This window comes from Adiantum capillus-veneris, chromosome 2 (assembly GCF_014529385.1).
Source record: "Adiantum capillus-veneris isolate H3 chromosome 2, ASM1452938v2, whole genome shotgun sequence".
Taxonomy (NCBI): Eukaryota; Viridiplantae; Streptophyta; class Polypodiopsida; order Polypodiales; family Pteridaceae; genus Adiantum; species Adiantum capillus-veneris.
In genome coordinates, this window is record NC_140932.1 from 165,050,436 (window position 1) to 165,069,332 (window position 18,897).

The 18,897-nt window shown below is 44.6% G+C and overlaps 1 protein-coding gene across 2 annotated transcripts in view; it reads right to left on the bottom strand.

Moving 5' to 3' along the window:
- Positions 1-16,862, bottom strand: part of LOC147463997 (1-aminocyclopropane-1-carboxylate synthase 6-like) — a 33,983-nt gene extending 17,121 nt beyond the window's left edge. The window contains exons 1-2 of one of the 2 annotated variants that reach the window (XM_086492340.1): positions 16,611-16,862; positions 9,536-9,588 (exon numbers count right to left, since the gene is read on the bottom strand). In XM_086492340.1, the coding sequence (XP_086348466.1) occupies positions 9,536-9,588; positions 16,611-16,775 (218 nt within the window). In that variant the 5' untranslated portion in view covers positions 16,776-16,862. The remainder of the gene's footprint in view (positions 1-9,535; positions 9,589-16,610) is intronic. The other variant, XM_086492332.1, reaches the window with a different exon arrangement.
- Positions 16,863-18,897: the final 2,035 nt, after the last annotated feature.

Here is an 18,897-nt window from a genome sequence, read left to right on the forward strand (position 1 = left end):
ATGCGTACAATAATACGGTGCATTCGTCTACTGGCAAAGCACCTTTTGAGATTGTTGAAGGCGGCAAAAAGGTTCCTCCCATTTTGCATACAAAGGACAAGATCTTTGAGGCAGATCGATATGTTGAGAACATGGATGAGATGTATAAGAAAATTAAAGTTGCCTTGGAGAAGACTCAGGCAAAGCAGAAAAAGGCTGTTGATCGTCACCGTCGTGAATTGCTACTATCCCCTGGTGATTGGGTTCTGTTAAGGTTCGAAAAGGCAAGGTTAAAGAAGATGAAGGGCAAGGAACGACTGTTTCCTAAGCTCAGCATGCGTTACTATGGGCCTTTTCAAGTGCTTGACAAGATTAGCGATGTGGCTTACACGCTGAAATTGCCTGATGCATGGAAGATTCATAATGCGTTTCACGTGAGTCTTCTAAGACCCTTCGTGGGTGATGTCCCAGAAGATATGCCAGATGAGGATCAGCCAGAAGTTGAGGAACTTGATGAGATTCTGGTACCTCAGCAAGTTTTGGCACATAAGGACAGAAAAGTTAAAGGACAAGTTGCAAGACGCTATTTGGTGAAGTTCAAGAACTATCCGCCTATGGATGCAACGTGGATGGAAGAGCATGAACTGTCAGAGTCACCAAATGTATTGCAGCTTTACCTTGAAGCCTTTGGGTTACAGCCTACTTATGCCCCAACCCAACGTGTGCAAAGGAGGGGTAATGATAGAGCTAGTACATCAAATGTACATATGAATTCAGTGCCATAGATGGAAATGGCAAAAGTATGAAGGTCTCATTAAGTCATTTGTATCTATGTATGTTACGACCTTTCTTGCGGATACATGCGATGATAAAAGAGTGTTAATAGCACAAGATCATCAATGGCGTGTATTTATGGTATGCAATCGAGGACGTTTGCGATTTCAAGAGGGGGGTATGTCACGAGGACGTGGCAGTTATTAACCATGTCACAGAGATGTGGCAACTGCTAACCTTGGTTGTTGGTTTCTTTCCAATGGGGTTTATTTTATTTGTTTGAGACCCTCTTTTTGAAGTAGCAAACAGTCGGACATTGTATGGCCAATGTGAACGGTAGATTCACCCGCAGACGGGAAGTGGTCGGCACTGGAATTCGTATGGTAAGAGGATGTCTAGGCTCAGAGCAAGATCATAAAGGTCCCCCCGTCGCACTTAGCAAGTTGGTGGATACTAGGAAGTGAACTCAATTAAGGCGTAAAGTCAAGGTGTGACTACCAACTGAAAGTATCCAATACTTGGGCCACATTGCACTTTTGGATGCGGTCCCAATGAGGATAGATGGTCACAAGACCAGTGGGAGCCCAACGGAAGCATCTCCTAAAATTTAGGGAATTGCTATTTTGGGCCGTGAAATGTGTTCGCGTCATTACCTCCGGTATGACTAGGGGAACACTTTATAACTCTGCCGCGAAGTCAACTGACGCGTCGGTTGGGATATTTTTAAGCGGCGAACCCGAAACGGGAAAATGCTTGTAAATGCGCCAAGTGTCACATTTTCATGCACTTGCCTCTTCCAGAAAAATGGGCGCTGAATTTTTAAGCTGGGAAGGCCTCATTATGCAATTTGTCACAGGTTAAGAGCTATGGAGTGCTTCCTTTCCCTCTCATGTACAGTGTGGTACTAGGAGTGATGCCCTGCACGCTACACACTGCTCTCTCTCCCCTACGTGCAGTTATGTGATGCCCCACAAGAGGGCTCCTCATTTGACTGATGTACAGCTGTGTGGGTTCATGCTTTCATGCTGAGGCAAGAGCCTCCTTGAGCAGGAACAGGGGTAGCTAGCTGCTACTCCAAAGCAGGCACTGGTGAGGGTCATAACCTCACCATACAGGTGCAAAATCAGCGCTGTGTATGCGCTGTAATTTGACTGTTTTTCAGCCATACGGACGCCATGACACTTGGGAATCGTGCCCCACTGGCAGAGGACAGTAAGGGGACTGTTTGGGGCTGAAAACAGGGCAAAAACCAGTAAATACAGCGTGCTGAATTTACTGTTTTTGGGCAGGAATCAAAGGGTATACGCCCGTGCAAGTGAGTTCTAGCAGGGGAATTGGTTTCGCGCAAGTTTTGGGGCTGTTATGCTATCGAAATTTGGCCAAATCAAATGGTATCTAGGTGGATACACGTGAAGGATTCCCAGGACCTTACCTTGTAATTTACCCTCCTAAAGAATAAAGAAATACCGAAAGGGGCGCCAATTTTGGGGCCTACAGGTTGTCGACGTCTGCTCGGAGCATTCTAGCTTCCGAGCCGTGTGTGTGTTCAAGTGTTAATTCCCATCGCAGGTTCTCTTTGCAAAATGCTCTGTGTGTGTGTGTGTCTAAAGTAAAGAATTTCGGGTGAAAGCCAACGCCTACCGCCCTACGGGCTGGTTTCAGGAGCATTGGTTAAGCCAAAAGGCATCACCAAAAACTCAAATAACCCAAAAGTCGTCCGAAAAGCTGTCTTGTAGACGTCTCCCGACGCGATTCTGATCTGATGATATCCACTCTTCAAATCAATCCTGCTAAAGCACGAGGATCCCTGTAATCTGTCGAGTATATCATCGATCCTAGGAATCAGAAATCTGTTCTTGATGGTGATTTTGTTGAGAGCTCTATAATCGATGCACATTCTCCAAGATCCGTCTTTCTTCAAAACCAAAACACTGGAGAGCAATACGGTGAAGTACTAGGCTGGACAAGACCTTTTTCCAAGAGGTCTTTCACTTGGTTCATAATCTCTTCATTCTGTGCTCGGCTCACGCGGTGAGGTGGCCGGTCCGGTGGTGTGCTTCCAAGTATCAGATCAATGGTATGATCTTCAGGACGAGCAGGTGGTAACTCACCTGGTAGGCCCTTTGAGAAGCAATCGGCGTGAGAGTGGAGAAAATCTTGGCGTTCTTTATCAAGTTTAACATATTTGTCCTATCCTTATCGCTCAATTCTTTCATAAAGATCGAGTAACAAACAGACTGGATTTCATTGACTTAGAAATGGCCGAAGCCGATACAATAGGGACGGACTCGCCTTTCAGTTTAATATCAAGTACAATGGTTCTGCCCTTCTCTGTAGTCAATGTCGCTTTCCTCGCCCGATAATCGACCACGGCGTTGTTCTTGTGGTACCAAGGAATCCCTAAGAGAACATCACAACCTTCCAAAGGCATTATGTAAAAGTCCTCATACCCCAAATACCCCTAACAATGCAACTGAAGTTTACCAATGACAGGTGTAATGGCTACGTCCCTGCCAGGTGCTGCTAGAACATCCTCCGCAAGTGGTCCCACTCGATCGGGAGTGATCTCGAGCCGCGCCACCAATTCCGGTGAAATGAAGTTGGCCTTGGCTCCTCCATCAAAGAAGATCAGGGCCTCTTGGTCTTTCACTTTGCCCCAAGCTCGGCAAAGTTCTGTACTCTCGTCCATGATGTTGGGATCGATACCCACACAATCTGGAACCAGTCCTGTTTTCATCTTACCTTTTCTTCCACGTTCCTCGACTGCTCTCGAACTCTCAGGCCTGTCATCGTCCTTATCATTCTGTTCTTTCTGTGCCTTTTTAGGGCACTTCGCGGAGATATGTCCATGTTCCCCGCATCCAAAGTACTTCCCCTCCATGATGAAGCGAGCTCTCTCCTGAGGAGTAAGCTTGGGTCATGCATCCTTCTTCTCTGGGTTGCTCTTTCTCTTTCTACTTTCATTCCCTGGAGTCTGTTCGGCTCGTTGTGTCATGACCTCATCGGTGGGGTAGCTCAGACTGCGAGAGTGAATGGTAAAGCCCCGCTTCGCATGACTCATCAACTATTGAATAGAAGCTCACTTCTGTTCCAAGCAGTGATCTGTAGGTAGATCCAAGGTGAAGCGCTCAATCTACTCTCTGACGAGATCTTCTTCAATGAAGAGGTGGGTAGAAAAGAGCTCCATAATCTCTCACAGTAAGCATCCATTGTATCTCTCTTGGTCATCCGAAGATGGTTCCAAGCAACTCATATATCGCGTTCATACTCTTGGGTCAATCAAGAAGAAATAAAAAGCTTCTTAAATTTGTTATTCTACGGAAGACTGAAGAATCTTAAGGGTGCTACGCTGATTAATGTGAAAAGGGTCAAAAACTGGAGTTTCCGAATCTTGGAGTGCTATGAGTAGCGTCCTCCCGCGAAAGCGATGTCAAACTGTTGTATAAAAGACAAAGCCTTCGAAGCATCTTTGTATCCTTAAAAAGTGTCAAATTTAATTGACTGTCCACCTTCCTTTAACTCTTGGACTTTCTTGCTTTTATCTTCCAGAAAGTCATACTGGTTGGCTTTATAAAAATTCTTCTTGTTCGCATAAAATTTGCCGTCATCAGAGTCTGAACTATCCGTAGACGAGACCTCTGTAGAACTGTCACTCACTGGGCGAGTTTAGACTTCTTTACCTTTTTCTTGCCCTTTCCGAAGCGTTGTTTCTTGCTTCGCTTTTTGCCTTTTCTGTCTTCTTCGCTCGAATCTGAAGAGCTAGAAGAACTGTCAGAAGAAGAAGAAGAAGAATTGGGTACTTCTTCAAATCGAACACGCTTCTTCTGTTTCTTTGCTTTGTCAAAAGTCGACTGACGACCCAAATATCCCGGGAAGTCAATGCCTTTCTTCTGCTTTTTGCCGTGCTGTTTAGCTTTGTTCTGCGCGACAAAAAGTTGAGCAATCCGTGCATCAACCACCTCTTCTAATTCCTTCTCTGAATATTTCTTGTGAGCAGAAGGTTTCTTGAGAGCGGGTTTCGGGGGTGGTTCTGTGGTTTTCTGCCATTGCTCGTGCACTTCCTGAAAAGAAGTCTCGCTCATATGTTGCAAATTTTGGGTCCTTCGCAAAATTGAGCGTCATCTTTGTTGCATCGCCGATCAATTGACGACGCTCCATCTCTTGTCGCTCCGCCTCAGTAGGCCGAGGCGGGCCATACTCTCTGCCGGAATCTTCGTTGTGATCCCTTGCCACATCTCCGAATGTAGAGGGAGTCGACTCATCCTTGCGTGAAGCCATAGGTGCCGCGGAAAAAAAAATTGGGATCGGATTTCCCGTAGAAGAAAAATTGGCCGTGCTCTGATACCACTGTAACAGACTTGGACACTCCAAGTCAAGAATCAATCACAACAGCACTAAATAACGACTTCAAAACAGTTCACAATTCACAATAGATTTGCACTGGCCCGGCGGAGTTCCGTGCCTAGAGATATTGGCCCCAAAGACTGGCGTCCCTTTCGGTATTTCTTTATGTATTCAAAGTTACAAGAGTAGGTCGGGTTCTCACTCTCAGACTCTGAGTCCAGATGCTCTGCAGAGTGTGAGTCCTCACCACTTACTTAAATTAGAAGGGTTGCCAAAAGCAGAGCCCCAAAAGCTTCAAATCAAAAGCCTAAAAATAAAAGCAGAAACTCTTCTCTCTCAAGCTCTCTTGAGTTTTAAAAATAAAGCAAAGTATTCTCTTTCTCTCCCTCTTTCTCATACTTTGCGTAGAGAAAAGCTGAAAAGCTGCCGCCAAAAACAGCCCCGCAATTTCCGGGCCTGGCCGTACAGTGCCACGTCATCAAGTCAGCGCTTTTTCCGAGGGTTCAACTTGCTGTCCTAGGGTTAGGGTTAGGGTTAGGGTTAGGGTTAGGGTTAGGGTTAGGGTCTCTGACAGATTTTAGGGTTTGCAGGTTTTAGGGTTAGGGTTTCCAGAATTAGGGTTTTCAGCAGCAGTCAGGGTTAGGGTTTCCCGCATGCTCTCGAGCAGACACGTCATCACTTTGTGACAGTGATCCTCCTTTATTTTAATGCCTTTAGGTCCCCTGGAACCCATCGGATGGGGTCCCATAAGTTGGTGGGAACTCTTCTTTAAAAATAAGCCACTCGATAAGACTTTGCAAGTCGGTAAAACTTCTTCCGCTGCTTCGGCTTCTTCTTCTTAGGGTTTAGAACCCTCGGTCTGAATCTGCAAGTTGGCTCCATTCTTCAGTGGCTGCAGTTTGTGACACTTTGTGTGACACTTGGACATCCTAAATTTATTTCAACAGCCAAACAATGTTTGTAGACCCTAGGGGATTAAGACTTTAGTTCCACTAATTTTATGAGCCTATTCGTAGGATCTCAAACAGACTTTACCACAATTGGAACAAATCTGCAAACACTTTGAGCAGTTTAAACTGAAAGAAAACTGAACGCTTGGGAAGAGGTGGGGAGTGGCGAGTCCCTCTCTCAAATGCACAGCCCATCAACTAGGCGCCCTAGCGGTCTTTATATTACTACAATTGTGTACAACTGCCAAGAGGAGCATTGACTCGTAACTCACTAAGTAAATAATGCTCCCCCCATGCATTTTTTTATAGGCCCTTGGCCTTCTTCTTTTACAAGAGCTAAAAGCTCTAAACGTTAACTGCTTTCAAAAACTCATCCTAAAAGCTTCAAAAGTTTCCCTGCTTCAGAGCTAGCGCTCCAAAAGTTAACGTTTTAAAAACTGACGCCCAAAAGCTCTAACTGCCCTGTTAGCAGCACTGTACAGCTCTCCCACATTTTCCGTCACGATTTGCGCCGCAAATAGGGCTGCATTTTGTGGGCTGATGCCACCATCTTATGGTCCTCCATTTTGGTGCAGCTCGGGTTTGGCCTTTGTCACAACTTGATGACGAGGCATGACCTAAAATGGGCCTAAAGCAAGGAGCAAGAGTCTATTGAGACCGACAGTGAGACAAAGGACCAAAAACTGGTCGTAGAGTCCCGTGATTTTCGTCAAGGTTTGCAACGGATTTTGCGGCAAACAACACGGGCTGACGTAACAGCAGTACGAGCACATGGTGCTGTAACAGGAGGGCACCACATGCCAACAGAAAAGAACAGATGGAACAAACTTTTAAGTACGTCAATAACAACTGAACTGAAAGAGATGCACGACACACGAGATGCAGAGTGGCAGAGTTCCACCTCAAGAGAGCACTGGCCCCAAATGATGGCGTGCGGGAGGGCACCACGTGCCAACAAATAAGAACAGACGGAACACTATACAACTCTGGTTGTCATGTATACTATGGTCGTCTGCTAGGGAAAGCCCATCTCCAAAAGTAGCCTCCGTAACCACACAACCATAATGAAGCCTAGAACTAAAAGAAGCTTTAAATAGGAAAAATTAGCACAAAAATAAGTAGTTGACAGGTTATTCCAAATGGCACGGGGGGATGCATTCGTCCAAGGTACTTGGTGTTCAGCAACTTGATTTCCATCTTATGTCCATGCACGAGGTGTGCAAGCTTGGCATAAAGAGTCTTCACAAAGCATTTGATCTCTAGTCGGTACCTTGGCTTCAGCAAAAAGGTAAGAGGAGACACGGTTGACCAAGGACTCTACAAGCTCCGTCCTCTTTCTTCAATAACAGGCCCTCCTACGTGTGACTTATGGAACTACCAGTACAATCACTTGAATCTTGACACGCTTCGTTGAGCCTTTCGAAAGCTGATAATCGGTGGCTTACTCGATGTTGGATGTAAGCAAGGGCAGTGCAGTTCTTGCATTCATGAGAAGCACCATAGAGATGCTATTCCAAAGCACTCTACCCAACGACCTCCTGCATTTTTTAAGTCAGCTCGCACCAACACATATGGACCTATGCACATTTCATTGATTAGCGGAGCTCTACTTTATCCTATTGATCAACGGTCGATTCTCTTGGGTGTATTTTCTCCAGCACAAGGACAAGACTATCAAGATCTTCAAGAATCGGCGCACATCACTCATGCCCACACAAAAAACAGGCCATCATTTTCTCTCGAAGTAAGGCGAGGAGTCTTGTCATCAGTAGAGCAATGTTCAAAGGCTCTGCTACCCAAACTAGCCGAGATCAGCTTCCTGAAGAGCTGGATGTTGGCTTTGTGCCTTGAGAAACAAGAAGCTACGTTACGCTAGCCTCACTTTCATTGTGTTTCGCATCAGCATTGTGGTTCTTTCCAGGTGGAATCTCTACAGGCCATTCGACAACCTGTATCCTGCTTCAAATCGCTCTGTCTAATTTGCAAAGTGATCAATGAAAGGTTTACACGCTAGGTGGTATAGGATTATTGCAGACGGCACACTTTCTTGTACAAGTCAATGTTTTCCTTCTCTGGGAAGAGGGTGCTTCCAAGGCTCAATTGCATTTTGAGTCCTATCAGTAAGCACATGTTTTAACACATTGCCCTTTAGTTGTTGGCAAGACCATTTTCCATATGGATAGATGGAGCATGGGTCAGAAGATGGTGCTTCCAAGGCTCAAATGCATTTTGAGTCCTATCAGTAAGCGCATGTTTTAACACATTGCCCTTTAGTTGTTGGCAGCGCCAGTTTACATATGAAGACAGGGCACGGGTCTCTCCTGGCCTGGGAGGAGGGCTAGCAGTCACAATCAGATTACTTGGGCTTCTTCCAGAATATATGCCATACCTCCTGGACATTGGGAGAAGCCTTGGTCATGTACTGCAGTAACCCCTACCCTCTATAAAAGTGGAAAGAGAAGTCTAGAAGGAGAGAGGAAGAGAAAAGAAGGCACAACAGACAGAGGAAGATAGAGTGTCTGCGAGTGATAAGGTGTACTGACACTAAGATGTTCCTTCCACAAATGTACCTGCTACTTCACAGCTACGCCGCATCCTTTTCAACTAGTTGTAAACCCCATTGCAAAGTCTTTAGACAGCATGTATCTAGTAATTCTGTTGGGGATTAGCTGCCCTAGCCGAGCTTCTGGACTAGATGTGAGCAGCATTTCCCCTTTTAAGAGGAATCTTGTAAACTGAAAGATCAACTAGACTCAATAATTTCAAGAAAGGCCCTCGACTGAATTTTATTTTTATGGGATTCATGTTTGTTCTAGTCAGCTTCTTTTTTTTTTTCCTTTTTTTCGGGAGGGGGGGGGGGGGAGGGATATATAAGCCCACCCAAGTGGGTGGCCAGCACTAAAACCAAAGACCTCAAGGCCCAGACACATACGCCCAATCACATTGGAGTAACCAGCATATGCAAGGAAAACAAAGTAGACAAGTTTATATTTTGAAATTGAGACGTCTACACTGCCGTATTCTATAATGGCATAAATCATGTCCAACAGACATGACCTTACCTTGTATTAAAAGCAAAATGGACATAATAAAAGAATTGGACCACACCACCGCCACCGTATTACAAGGACCCCTTTTGAATTCCACACATGTATCATACAATCCTTGCAAGATGGTGAGTTTCCAAGCAAGAGGGCTTAATGGGATGCAGACATAGAAGCTTTATTTATGGAAAACAGATGTTACAAAAACTTGCACTGTGGATTTAGATCAGAAGTAGAAAAGTTGGCTTGCGCCATGCAGTTGCGCTTGATTTCCGATAAAATGAATTTGCAGTAGCAGATATCTTGCACAGGCTTCCACACGATGTGGCATTTCACCCAATTGCTTGACTTTATTTTCATTACGGGAGAAAACAATCACAATCAACTTGGCTTCTCTGATGCTAAGGCAAGAGTCCAACTTGTTAAGTATATCTCGAAGCTTACTTCATTTTTTTATGAACGAGCTCGAATGATAGCATATTCTCAGCTTGAGCCATCTGCAAAATAGAAGTCAAGTAAAACCTGTCAAAAAAAATCCCAATCCACTTTTGTGCATTTATCAAAATCACCAGGGACTTCACATGTAGGGAAAGAAACTTTTAAAATAGAAAAAGTGCATAAGACAATAAACCTGTAGAAGCCCTCATTAAGATAGGAAGGCAAGGATTGAGTCTCATGTGAGCCCAAACAAAAGGACAAATGCTCCATTGAAGCAGCTAACTACGTCCATAGACAATGGTTTAAAGATCTAATAGTAACAAGATAAAAAGGCAACAAGGACGTCCTTGATTAACACTCTTTGCATATGCATCTATATAGGCAATAGCAAAATATTATGCAAAATAGACAGCCTCATTTTCAGCCTGCATATTCTTAAATATAACGGCTACACATATGTGCATTGCAATTGTGAATGTGACGGTTTTTAGGGTTCAGATTTTTGCACCAAGGTCATGGAGGCAACTGATCATTGCGTTTGTTTGGCCAATCACGGACTCTCTCTCTCTCTCTCTCGAAAGGTGGTCTATGCCAATCTCTTTGTCAAAGCCAAAATCCTCTATGCCACGCATTGCCTTTCTCTCTCTAGAGAACGCTGATTCTCTTTAAACCTGAATTTCTGATTCTCTCTCTGGTGCAGATTCTCTCTAGAATCTGCTGATTTTTTCTCTCTAGAACAATGCACTAAAAACGAGTTCTCTCTCTGTCTCTCTCTCTAAAACTGAATTTTCAAATAGCATAAAATAAAAGCGCTTTCCTTTCTCTCTTTTTAGAAAAATTCCAATGCTGAGAAAAAGCAAAAGGAAGGGACGGGCTGATTTGGGGCACCCTGCTTTTGTGGGGATGACCTACTATTGTTGGGGGTCCATTGGCCCTACAAAAGAAACCCTCTGGGCCACCACTTACACACAGATTCTGCAAATTGAGTTCGCGTGATTGCATGAGAACCTACTCTCGGACTTCAACCCTCCGACTTCTTGTAACAGAAGAGATCTAAAGAAATTTCTGAACGAGGTGCTGGCAATGGTAATTCAGGGCCATCGACTGTGTAAAGGAGCATCTTCTCTATCTCTCTCCTTTCCCTCTCTGTTCCAGATCAGTTGTTTAAAATGATAAAGTGTTCCAAATGTTGCAAATTGAAGCTGTCTCTGTGTTTCCATCCGATCCCTTGCCAGGAGTGTTTATAGTGAATCAGCTATTCTATCATTGAAAATAAGATTAGGATCTGTATCAACTTGTGTTAGCCACATGACCAATCAACCTGCCTCATGCCAACACTCCCCCCTCTTTCCTCACCGTTGCCTCTCCCTTGCATCATTGTCCTTCTTTTATGTCCCCTCACCATCAGGATGGGCACTTGCAGAATTAGCAACTAGGTGTCTCGTGTCCAAGGATTGCAAAGATGAACAATCCTCGCCTCATCTATCGAAGCAACCACAAAGATTTGAATAGATCTTCTAGGCTATAACAAGGAGCATGCATGAGCTGAGGTGTAGGATGCCTATCCCCTTTTAATTCTTTCAGTGCACACCTTGAATCCCTCACTCGATTTCCAATGCCATCTTGTCACAAAATGATGTCGTGGCATGTCCACCCGGAAACTGACAGACTTAAAAAGATTATAAGTTGTTCCAACTTATTGGGTACCCGTCCGACGGGGCCCTTGGGGACACATAAAGAACATAAAAGAGGGATCGCAAAAATGCTGACGTGGCAATCATTGTACGGACAGGCCGCGTTCTACGCTGACTGCTGATGTGGCAGCGTACAGAATTCCGCGAATTGTGCTGGCAGTTTGGAACGCCAGCTTTTGGGCCAAGAAGCTTTTAAAACTCCAAGCTTTTCATGTACTGCTTTTGAGAAGGCCATGGGCCTATAAATATGTAATCAGGGGCGCACTCTTTCTCAGTTTTGCCAGAGAGCGCTGAGCAGAGAGGACCCTCGGACTTTGTACTTTGCTCAAGCATTAATATAAAAATAAATACCAAAAGGGGTCCCAGACTTTGGGGCCAACACCTCTCGGGACGGAACTACGTCGGGCTGTGTCATCTCTATTGAATTGTGATAAAATTTGTGAGGTATTTTTAAGTGATTCCCTCGTGTGTCGTGCCTAATTCCCAACTTGGGGTGTCCATGTCTGTTATAGTGGTATCAGAGCTCAATCGATTTTCCTTCCGAGGAGAATCCGATCCATTCTATCGCGACACTCATGGATCCAGTCAACGAATCTCGCAAGGACCAGAACAACCCACCAGATAACTCACGGTCAGGTGAAAGCACGAAAAATTCTAATATACGTTGGCCATCTTCTGGAGATTCAGAAGAAGAGTACGGGCCACCCCGACCCACGGAGTATGGACGAATGGATCTGCAACACCACAACAGGTTGATGCCTGTGCTCGGTAGATGCTCCAATATTCTAAAGATCCCCAATACGCAAAATATTTGACCCGGCACCCGATTGATGAGATACATTCCCGATGGCGTACGGCCATCAATTCACCCTTAAAGTCAGCTTTGAAGAAAGCTCCGGTTCCACGGATGTTCATCAAAGATGAACTCGACGACCTTGTCAAAAGACAAGTCAACCAACGTTTGAAGACCAAGAAGCGGTCAAAGGAACATAGTCGATCAACATACTACCCTAGCTATTTGGGTCACAAGTCTACTTTTGCAAAGGCACGAAAAACGAAGAAGTGTGTACCCTTCGAGGGTGTGTCAAGTTCGTCCTCATCCTCTTCCAATAGCTCAGACAACTCTTTCTCTTTTGATTCCAATGATGAGGACAAAAAGGGCAAAAGAAACAACGAAAGATTCAAAGACACGGAAAGAACAAGAAGAGGCCAAGAAAAGAAGATCCTACCGAAGATCTCGGAAATATTTGGATATCTCGGAGGGGACTTCATCCTCTTTTGAGAACTCGAACTCTGATGAAGCGATGTTTAATTCTAAGAGGAAGCATTTAGATAGAGCCAACCAATATGATTTTCTCCGAGACGAGCAAGAAAACCGAAGATTTCAAGGAGGGTTGACAAGCGCTTAAGTTTGAGACTTTTTCAGGCTTCCGAGATACCCAAAAGGCCCTCGCTTTTATTCAACAGTTCGACATAGCTTATTCTGGAGGGCATTATTCATAGCACTCCAAGTGTCACAAAGTGATGACGTGGCATGCTGACGTGGACCAACACTACGAACAATCTCGATTTTCCCGCTGACATGCTGACGTGGCAGACTATACCGACAGGTCCGCTTTTTACGTTGACAGCTATGCTTTTGGCATCCCTTGTAAGAATAAATAAGCCCTACGGGCCTCACTTCTCAGGGGCATCTGGAGAGTCTGAGAGCGGAGGTCCCTTACGGGAGTTGTACTTTGCTCAAGATTTAATAAAATAAAGAAATACCAAAAGGTGGCCACGTTTTGGGGCCAATACCTCACGACACATAACTACGCCGGGCCGTGTCGTCTCGAATTGAACTGCGATTTAAGTTGTGAAGTGTTTTTAAGTGAATTTCTCTCGTGTCGCAACAGATTCTAGACTTGGGGTGTCCAAGTTTGTTACAGTGGTATCAGAGCATCAGGCGTGTGCTTTTCTCAAAGCATATCGAGCCCTAAGGGCCTCACTTCTCAGGGGCATCTAGACCCAGAGTCTGAGAGCGGAGGTCCCTTACGAGAGTTATACTTTGCTCAAAAATTAATCAAATAAAGAAATACCGAAAGGGACGCCAGGTTTTGGGGCCAATACCCCTAGGCACAGAACTACGCCAAGTCTCGAATTGAACTGTGATTTAAGTTGGAAGTGTTTTTAAGTGAATCTCTCTCGAGTCGCGACAGATTCTAGACTTGGGGTGTCCAAGTTCGTTATAGTGGTATCAGAGCATCAAGCGTGTGCTTTTCTCAAAGCATATCGGTCCTATTAAAGAGGAGACAGGGCACACTTGGGCACTATTTTGGGGAATTGGTATCGAAGAATCTTCGTGCGCTGACCCCGGACTTATTAGCCACGCCGACCCTTCATCGCGCATCGGGTGCGCTCCCGTCTCTGATGGAGATAACACCTCTCAACGGGAAGGTAAAGAAAAGTTGAAATCCGACGAGGAAACTGAAAAAAAAAATGAAGTTTTGGGCAAATAAGTTTGCCAGAGCAGAATACAAGCGTCCACTGCAAGTTGACATGGGTGTGTCTGCTGTATGACTTTATAAAAAAAGTACTTCGAACTGGAAATTCCCGAAATGAATCTGATTTCCGTGTGCTCTCGTGTGAGTATGTCTGAGTGCATGTTTGAAAGACGAAATGACTGCAGCATTTCGGTCTTGTGATTCCAGATGAGATGGACATGATAGCAATAAGAATTAGTCGATCCAGACATCAGTGAGATCTGGAATAGATCTAGATGTAATTGCTGAAGATGTTGTCGATAGATCGGTTTAGTTGTGGAATGACTCTCACCACAATACCCTCTTACAATGGACAAGAATTAGGCAATGAAAACACACTAAAATGCTTTCTCTACTAGCTTGCAGTTATCTCTATGTTTCCGTCTGATCACTCGTTGAAAGTGATTACACCCTACGAGACCCAGAGGACCCCCAAATTGCGTGAAGCTACTGACGTGGCAAGCTCGGTCAAAAATCATGAAATTAACTTCTGACGTGGCACTTGTACGGCAAGCCTGGATTTTGCGCTGATAGCTTGATTATGCGGCAGATTTGTACAGACATCAAGAAGCGAGGTTTGGAACAAGCTTTTGAGAGGCCAGAGCTTTGGAGGGCTAGCTTTTGAAAGAGAAGCTTTTGAGGCTTTGCTTTTGGGGCTTTGCTTTTGGGCATCCCTTGTATAGATCGTAAGGACACTTGGGGCCACTCTCTAGGAGCTCTCGACGCAAAGTCTTGGAGAGTTGGACCCTCGAAAGTTGTACCTTTGTGATCCCCAATCAATAAAGAAATACCATAGGGAGCACTAGTCTTTGGGGCAAGTGCATCTGGAAACAGAACTCACCGTTCCATGTCAACTATCCCTCTTCTCTCTCTCTCTCTCTCTCTCTCTCTCTCTCTCTCTCTCTCTCTCTCTCTCTCTCTCTCTCTCTCTCTCTCTCTCTCTCTCTCTCTCTCTCTATTCAAATTCAGTTCGGTTTTTTGCGGTTTCTATTTGTGTGTTGCTACTGATTTCTCGCATGGAGTGTGCAAGTCTGTAACAAAGAGATTTAGAAACTGCCTACGGGCAAGTAAGAAGAGCTATTCTTCACTCTGAAGAAATGCATAACAAGCAATAAGCACATAAGACAATTAGACTTGACATCGCGCCCATTGATCTTACTTGAATTTGAGAAGGCAAGATTATAGAAACAAAATGGCATGAAGGCAAAGTTGTCAAACGTTTGAATCATTATTATGGCCCATTCAAGATTATAGATACCATTAATGATGCAACCTTTCACTTGGATCTTCCTGCAAATTCGAACATCCATAATGCATTTCATGTAAGTTTACTTCAATCATATGTTGGTATGCCTCCAAGCGAACCTATTCACGAAGATCCTCTTGAAGTAGAAGAAACACAAGAAATCCTCCATCCGGAACAGATTGTTCACCACCAAGAGCACCAACTAAAGAATGGTAAGATAAATCATAAGTTTTGGTTAAGTTTAAGAATCATTCCCCTTTAGCTGTTCAACAAATGAGTGAACCAAACTTGGAACCCTAACCAGACCTCTTGGGCAATTATCTAAAAGCACTACTATTCACGACAATTGTTAAGAAGCAAGAGTGATGCTACTAAAGTGGCTAATTCTATTCAGTTCTAGTTAATGAATTAATTTCCTTTGTATTTAGATGTGTGCACATATAAACTGTTAGTTGGGTAGTGGATCCACAAAAGGGAATTTATTAAATGCGTCATTAGGGGAAGGGCATAGAGCATCATAGACAGAATACCCCTTGAGCCATCTTAGGATTGGTACTCCTACATCCTAGAACAAGTGCTCCTAGTGTGTCATTTGGACAGGATTGATGAGCATTGTGAATGGGAATCTCTGGTAGGCCAACTTGAGCGGTAATTTCTGATACGTAACATCAGATGGCTGACTCAAAATATCCGACCATCCAGAAGCATCGCTAAGGAATTGTTTTGAGGGTTCAATACGAAAGTGACCAACTTATGAGCATTTTTGGTGCTTCACAAGGTAGCACTGGTACGAGAAAGTCATGGTCTAAGTAGATTCCGGACGGACCAAGCACATGAATGAAGATGGGTTCTCGGAAGGCTTCTCAGAAAAGCAGTTGCCTTCCGAAAAAGCAAGTTGCTTTTCAATTGCTTTACACGTCCTTTTCCTCAAAGAAGTCTATGTCAGCATTACATATGTGCATGCGATTGCATCCAGGGATTCTCTTTATCCCATTCGAACAATATGTAAATTTTTACTTTACTCAAGTTAGTAATTGGCTATTGTTGTGCGCCACCGCTTTGTGAGAGAATTGGAGGACAAATCCTTAAGCAATCGAGTACTGATTATGGAATATGTCACTCGCACACGTGAAAGAGGAGGGAGGTATTATTTGAAAATGTAACTGCACCTCAAAGGAGTGCAATAATTGGAGGGAGGGGGTTAACTCAAAAACAGTTCTTTACTGTGGGTGCCCCCTAACCTCCATGCAAACACACAAAAGAGAACCTTGAGTGGATGATGCCAATCCAGCACCATCAACCAATCAAATCTCAATCTCCCTCTCTCTCTCTCTCTCTCTCTCTCTCTCTCTCTCTCTCTCACACACACACACACACACACACATTGGTTATGCCATTTCCCTCTTGAATAACAGGCCTTGAGTAGGTCTTGAGTTCAACTCCTCGTCGGCTAGATCTTTAAGGTCTCTTGGGATAGTTTCCTGCTACGTTAAAACTCTCTTCTTCTTCTTCTTCTTCTTCTTCTTCCTCTCTCTCTCTCTCTCTCTCTCTCTCTCTCTCTCTCTCTCTCAGAGAGAAAGGATGTCAGCTTTGGCAGGAAAGTGGAAGGAGAGGCTTACCAGTATATAGCCATTGGGATTGAGGGTGGGAGACCGCTGTGAGGCTTTAGCCCTCTTAACAGCTTCAATATAAGGAGAAAAAGGAATAAGAGCCTTGCTGCCCCTGCGAGAGAGCCATGCGCGCCCCTCCCGGGCTTCTGTGAGAGACTCTCCATTCACTTCCATTCTTCGTGACTGGCATCAGGCGCACACAGAGAGATAGAGCGAGCGAGCTACCGAAATTCAGTTCCTATCGAGTGCCCAAATCGTGGGCGTGAGGTTGCATTTAACGTTAAAAAATTTTAAGATTTTGGACTGTCGTGACCTTTGGGCCTGCCGTTGCCTATGGTTTTTGGCCAGTCCAAAGGGCTAAGGCCATAGTGATGTGTTTTCTTTTTTATAGTGAAAAATCTCATATGTATTTAAAAAATAAAAGAAAGAATAGAAACGTTTGATTGGTGAGTGCATTGCAACATTCAAGAAAGAGTCATGAGTGCTAGTGGTGAGCAGCGGGCTGTATGAGGTCAGTGGTTCTGAAAATGATGGGCTTGTAATTGAGTATTTGTTGGAGATAGGTCACGACATTTATTATGCTGCAAAGTTATCATAGAGAATCCACATCCACGTGCCGCTTCCTCTCTCTATCTCTCTCTCACTCTCTCTCTCTCTTCGTATGCCATGTGTGCCTCACATCCACCATGTCCTGGATTTGAAGGCGCTTCCCCTGCCTTGCATCTTCGACCTGGTTCAGACGAACGTGAGGGAAAACTCCACCTTTCTCTCCTGCCTCCGTCTCCCCAATTTACAAGAGCCGCTGGCAACGCTCACTAAGATGAAGCCAATGAACAGCTGTTGCGCCCTCTCTTCCTGTGCCTTCCCCTGCCTCCGCTTCATCTGGACCCAGCCTTCGTCGTCTCCACCCACAAGTCACAAGGTCTTGCGCCTTCAAGCCCCCATCCGCTGTCACATGGTTTAAGCAGGTTTGTGCTCAACCCTATATTCCTACAGTCACTGCATCCGCCTCTGCCTAGAGCTGCAACCTACCTAACGTAGCTCAGGTTCCACCTTCGAAACATCATTGGGAACTCTACTCTAGTTTGCTTTCAATGGGGAGCCTCATTTGTAGATCAGTTCGCTAACACTTGCAGAGTCATGTGCGTGTGAGCTCAGGTTGTAGTAGATGAGGGATGATGATGACCTAGGTACATATGGCTACCCTGGTTCGAATGGCTATCCACCATGTTGCAACTAGTTGTGCACCTAGTTGTGGACTTTGTTTTAGTTCGAATGGGGCCCAGGTACATGGTGTGTTGATTCCAGAGCAGAGGACATAATGCCTACATATTCAAGCTCGAGCACAAGTAGCTGGAAAAGATCCTTGTGAAGCATGCCTTGTGGATGGACGTTGCACTTGGGGAGATGATGTAGCTCGAGGACATTGATGACATGTCATTTCGAAAGTACAGGGACAACATGGGCCACATATTCCAGACCAAGAGCCATGCTTTGCTGCTACTAGAAAGTCTTGGAGAAGAGCCATAACAACATCTGATTGAAGTGTAGTTTCAAGCCTCAGAACCAAGAAGATTGCATTTGGGATTGGCAAGGTGGACTTCATGGTGTGCACGTTGAGGGCATTGAGAACTTGCCAATTTTTTTATAGGAAAATTTTTCTTAAAGGTAACTTTACCTAGTGAACATCTTTTTGATCCTTTGTATTTGATTTTACTAGCGATTCATGACTTTATTTTGCATTAGTGGATTCTTAATAATAATACCTCTAATTGATAGGCTTTGCTTTGTAGAAGGAGCAGTTTGAGAGGCCTGCATGACCCAGTTGTGAAAGCGGAACAGGGCCATGATTAGTGTGAAAGGAAGGCTCTTGGAGGATGGAGCTACTCCACATTGTACTTCAGGCCTGCACAGGAAAAGGCTATTGTAAAGAGGTCATCAACTTATTCCTTCAACACTAGAATCGTCAAGCTTCCCTTGATTGGAGCTTGTTGATCTATGGGCTCTTGTAGCTTTTCATAAGATTTTAAGCATTTATTGACGAGAAAGCCCCTCTCACGAAATCAGCTCTACGTTGTCGAGAGTTCAGACTAGTGATCCTCTCTCTCTCTCTCTCTCTCTCTCTCTCTCTCTCTCTCTCTCTCTCTCTCTCTCTCTCTCTCTCTCTCTCTCTCTGTCCGCACGGAACGACGTACATCATAGCGGAACATTGTCCACCACCCTCATCTAGTTAATCAAAGGGTCTCTTTTGCGTTTTTGAGGAGGTAAATTTGCACAGTTTTTTAGATCCAAGTCC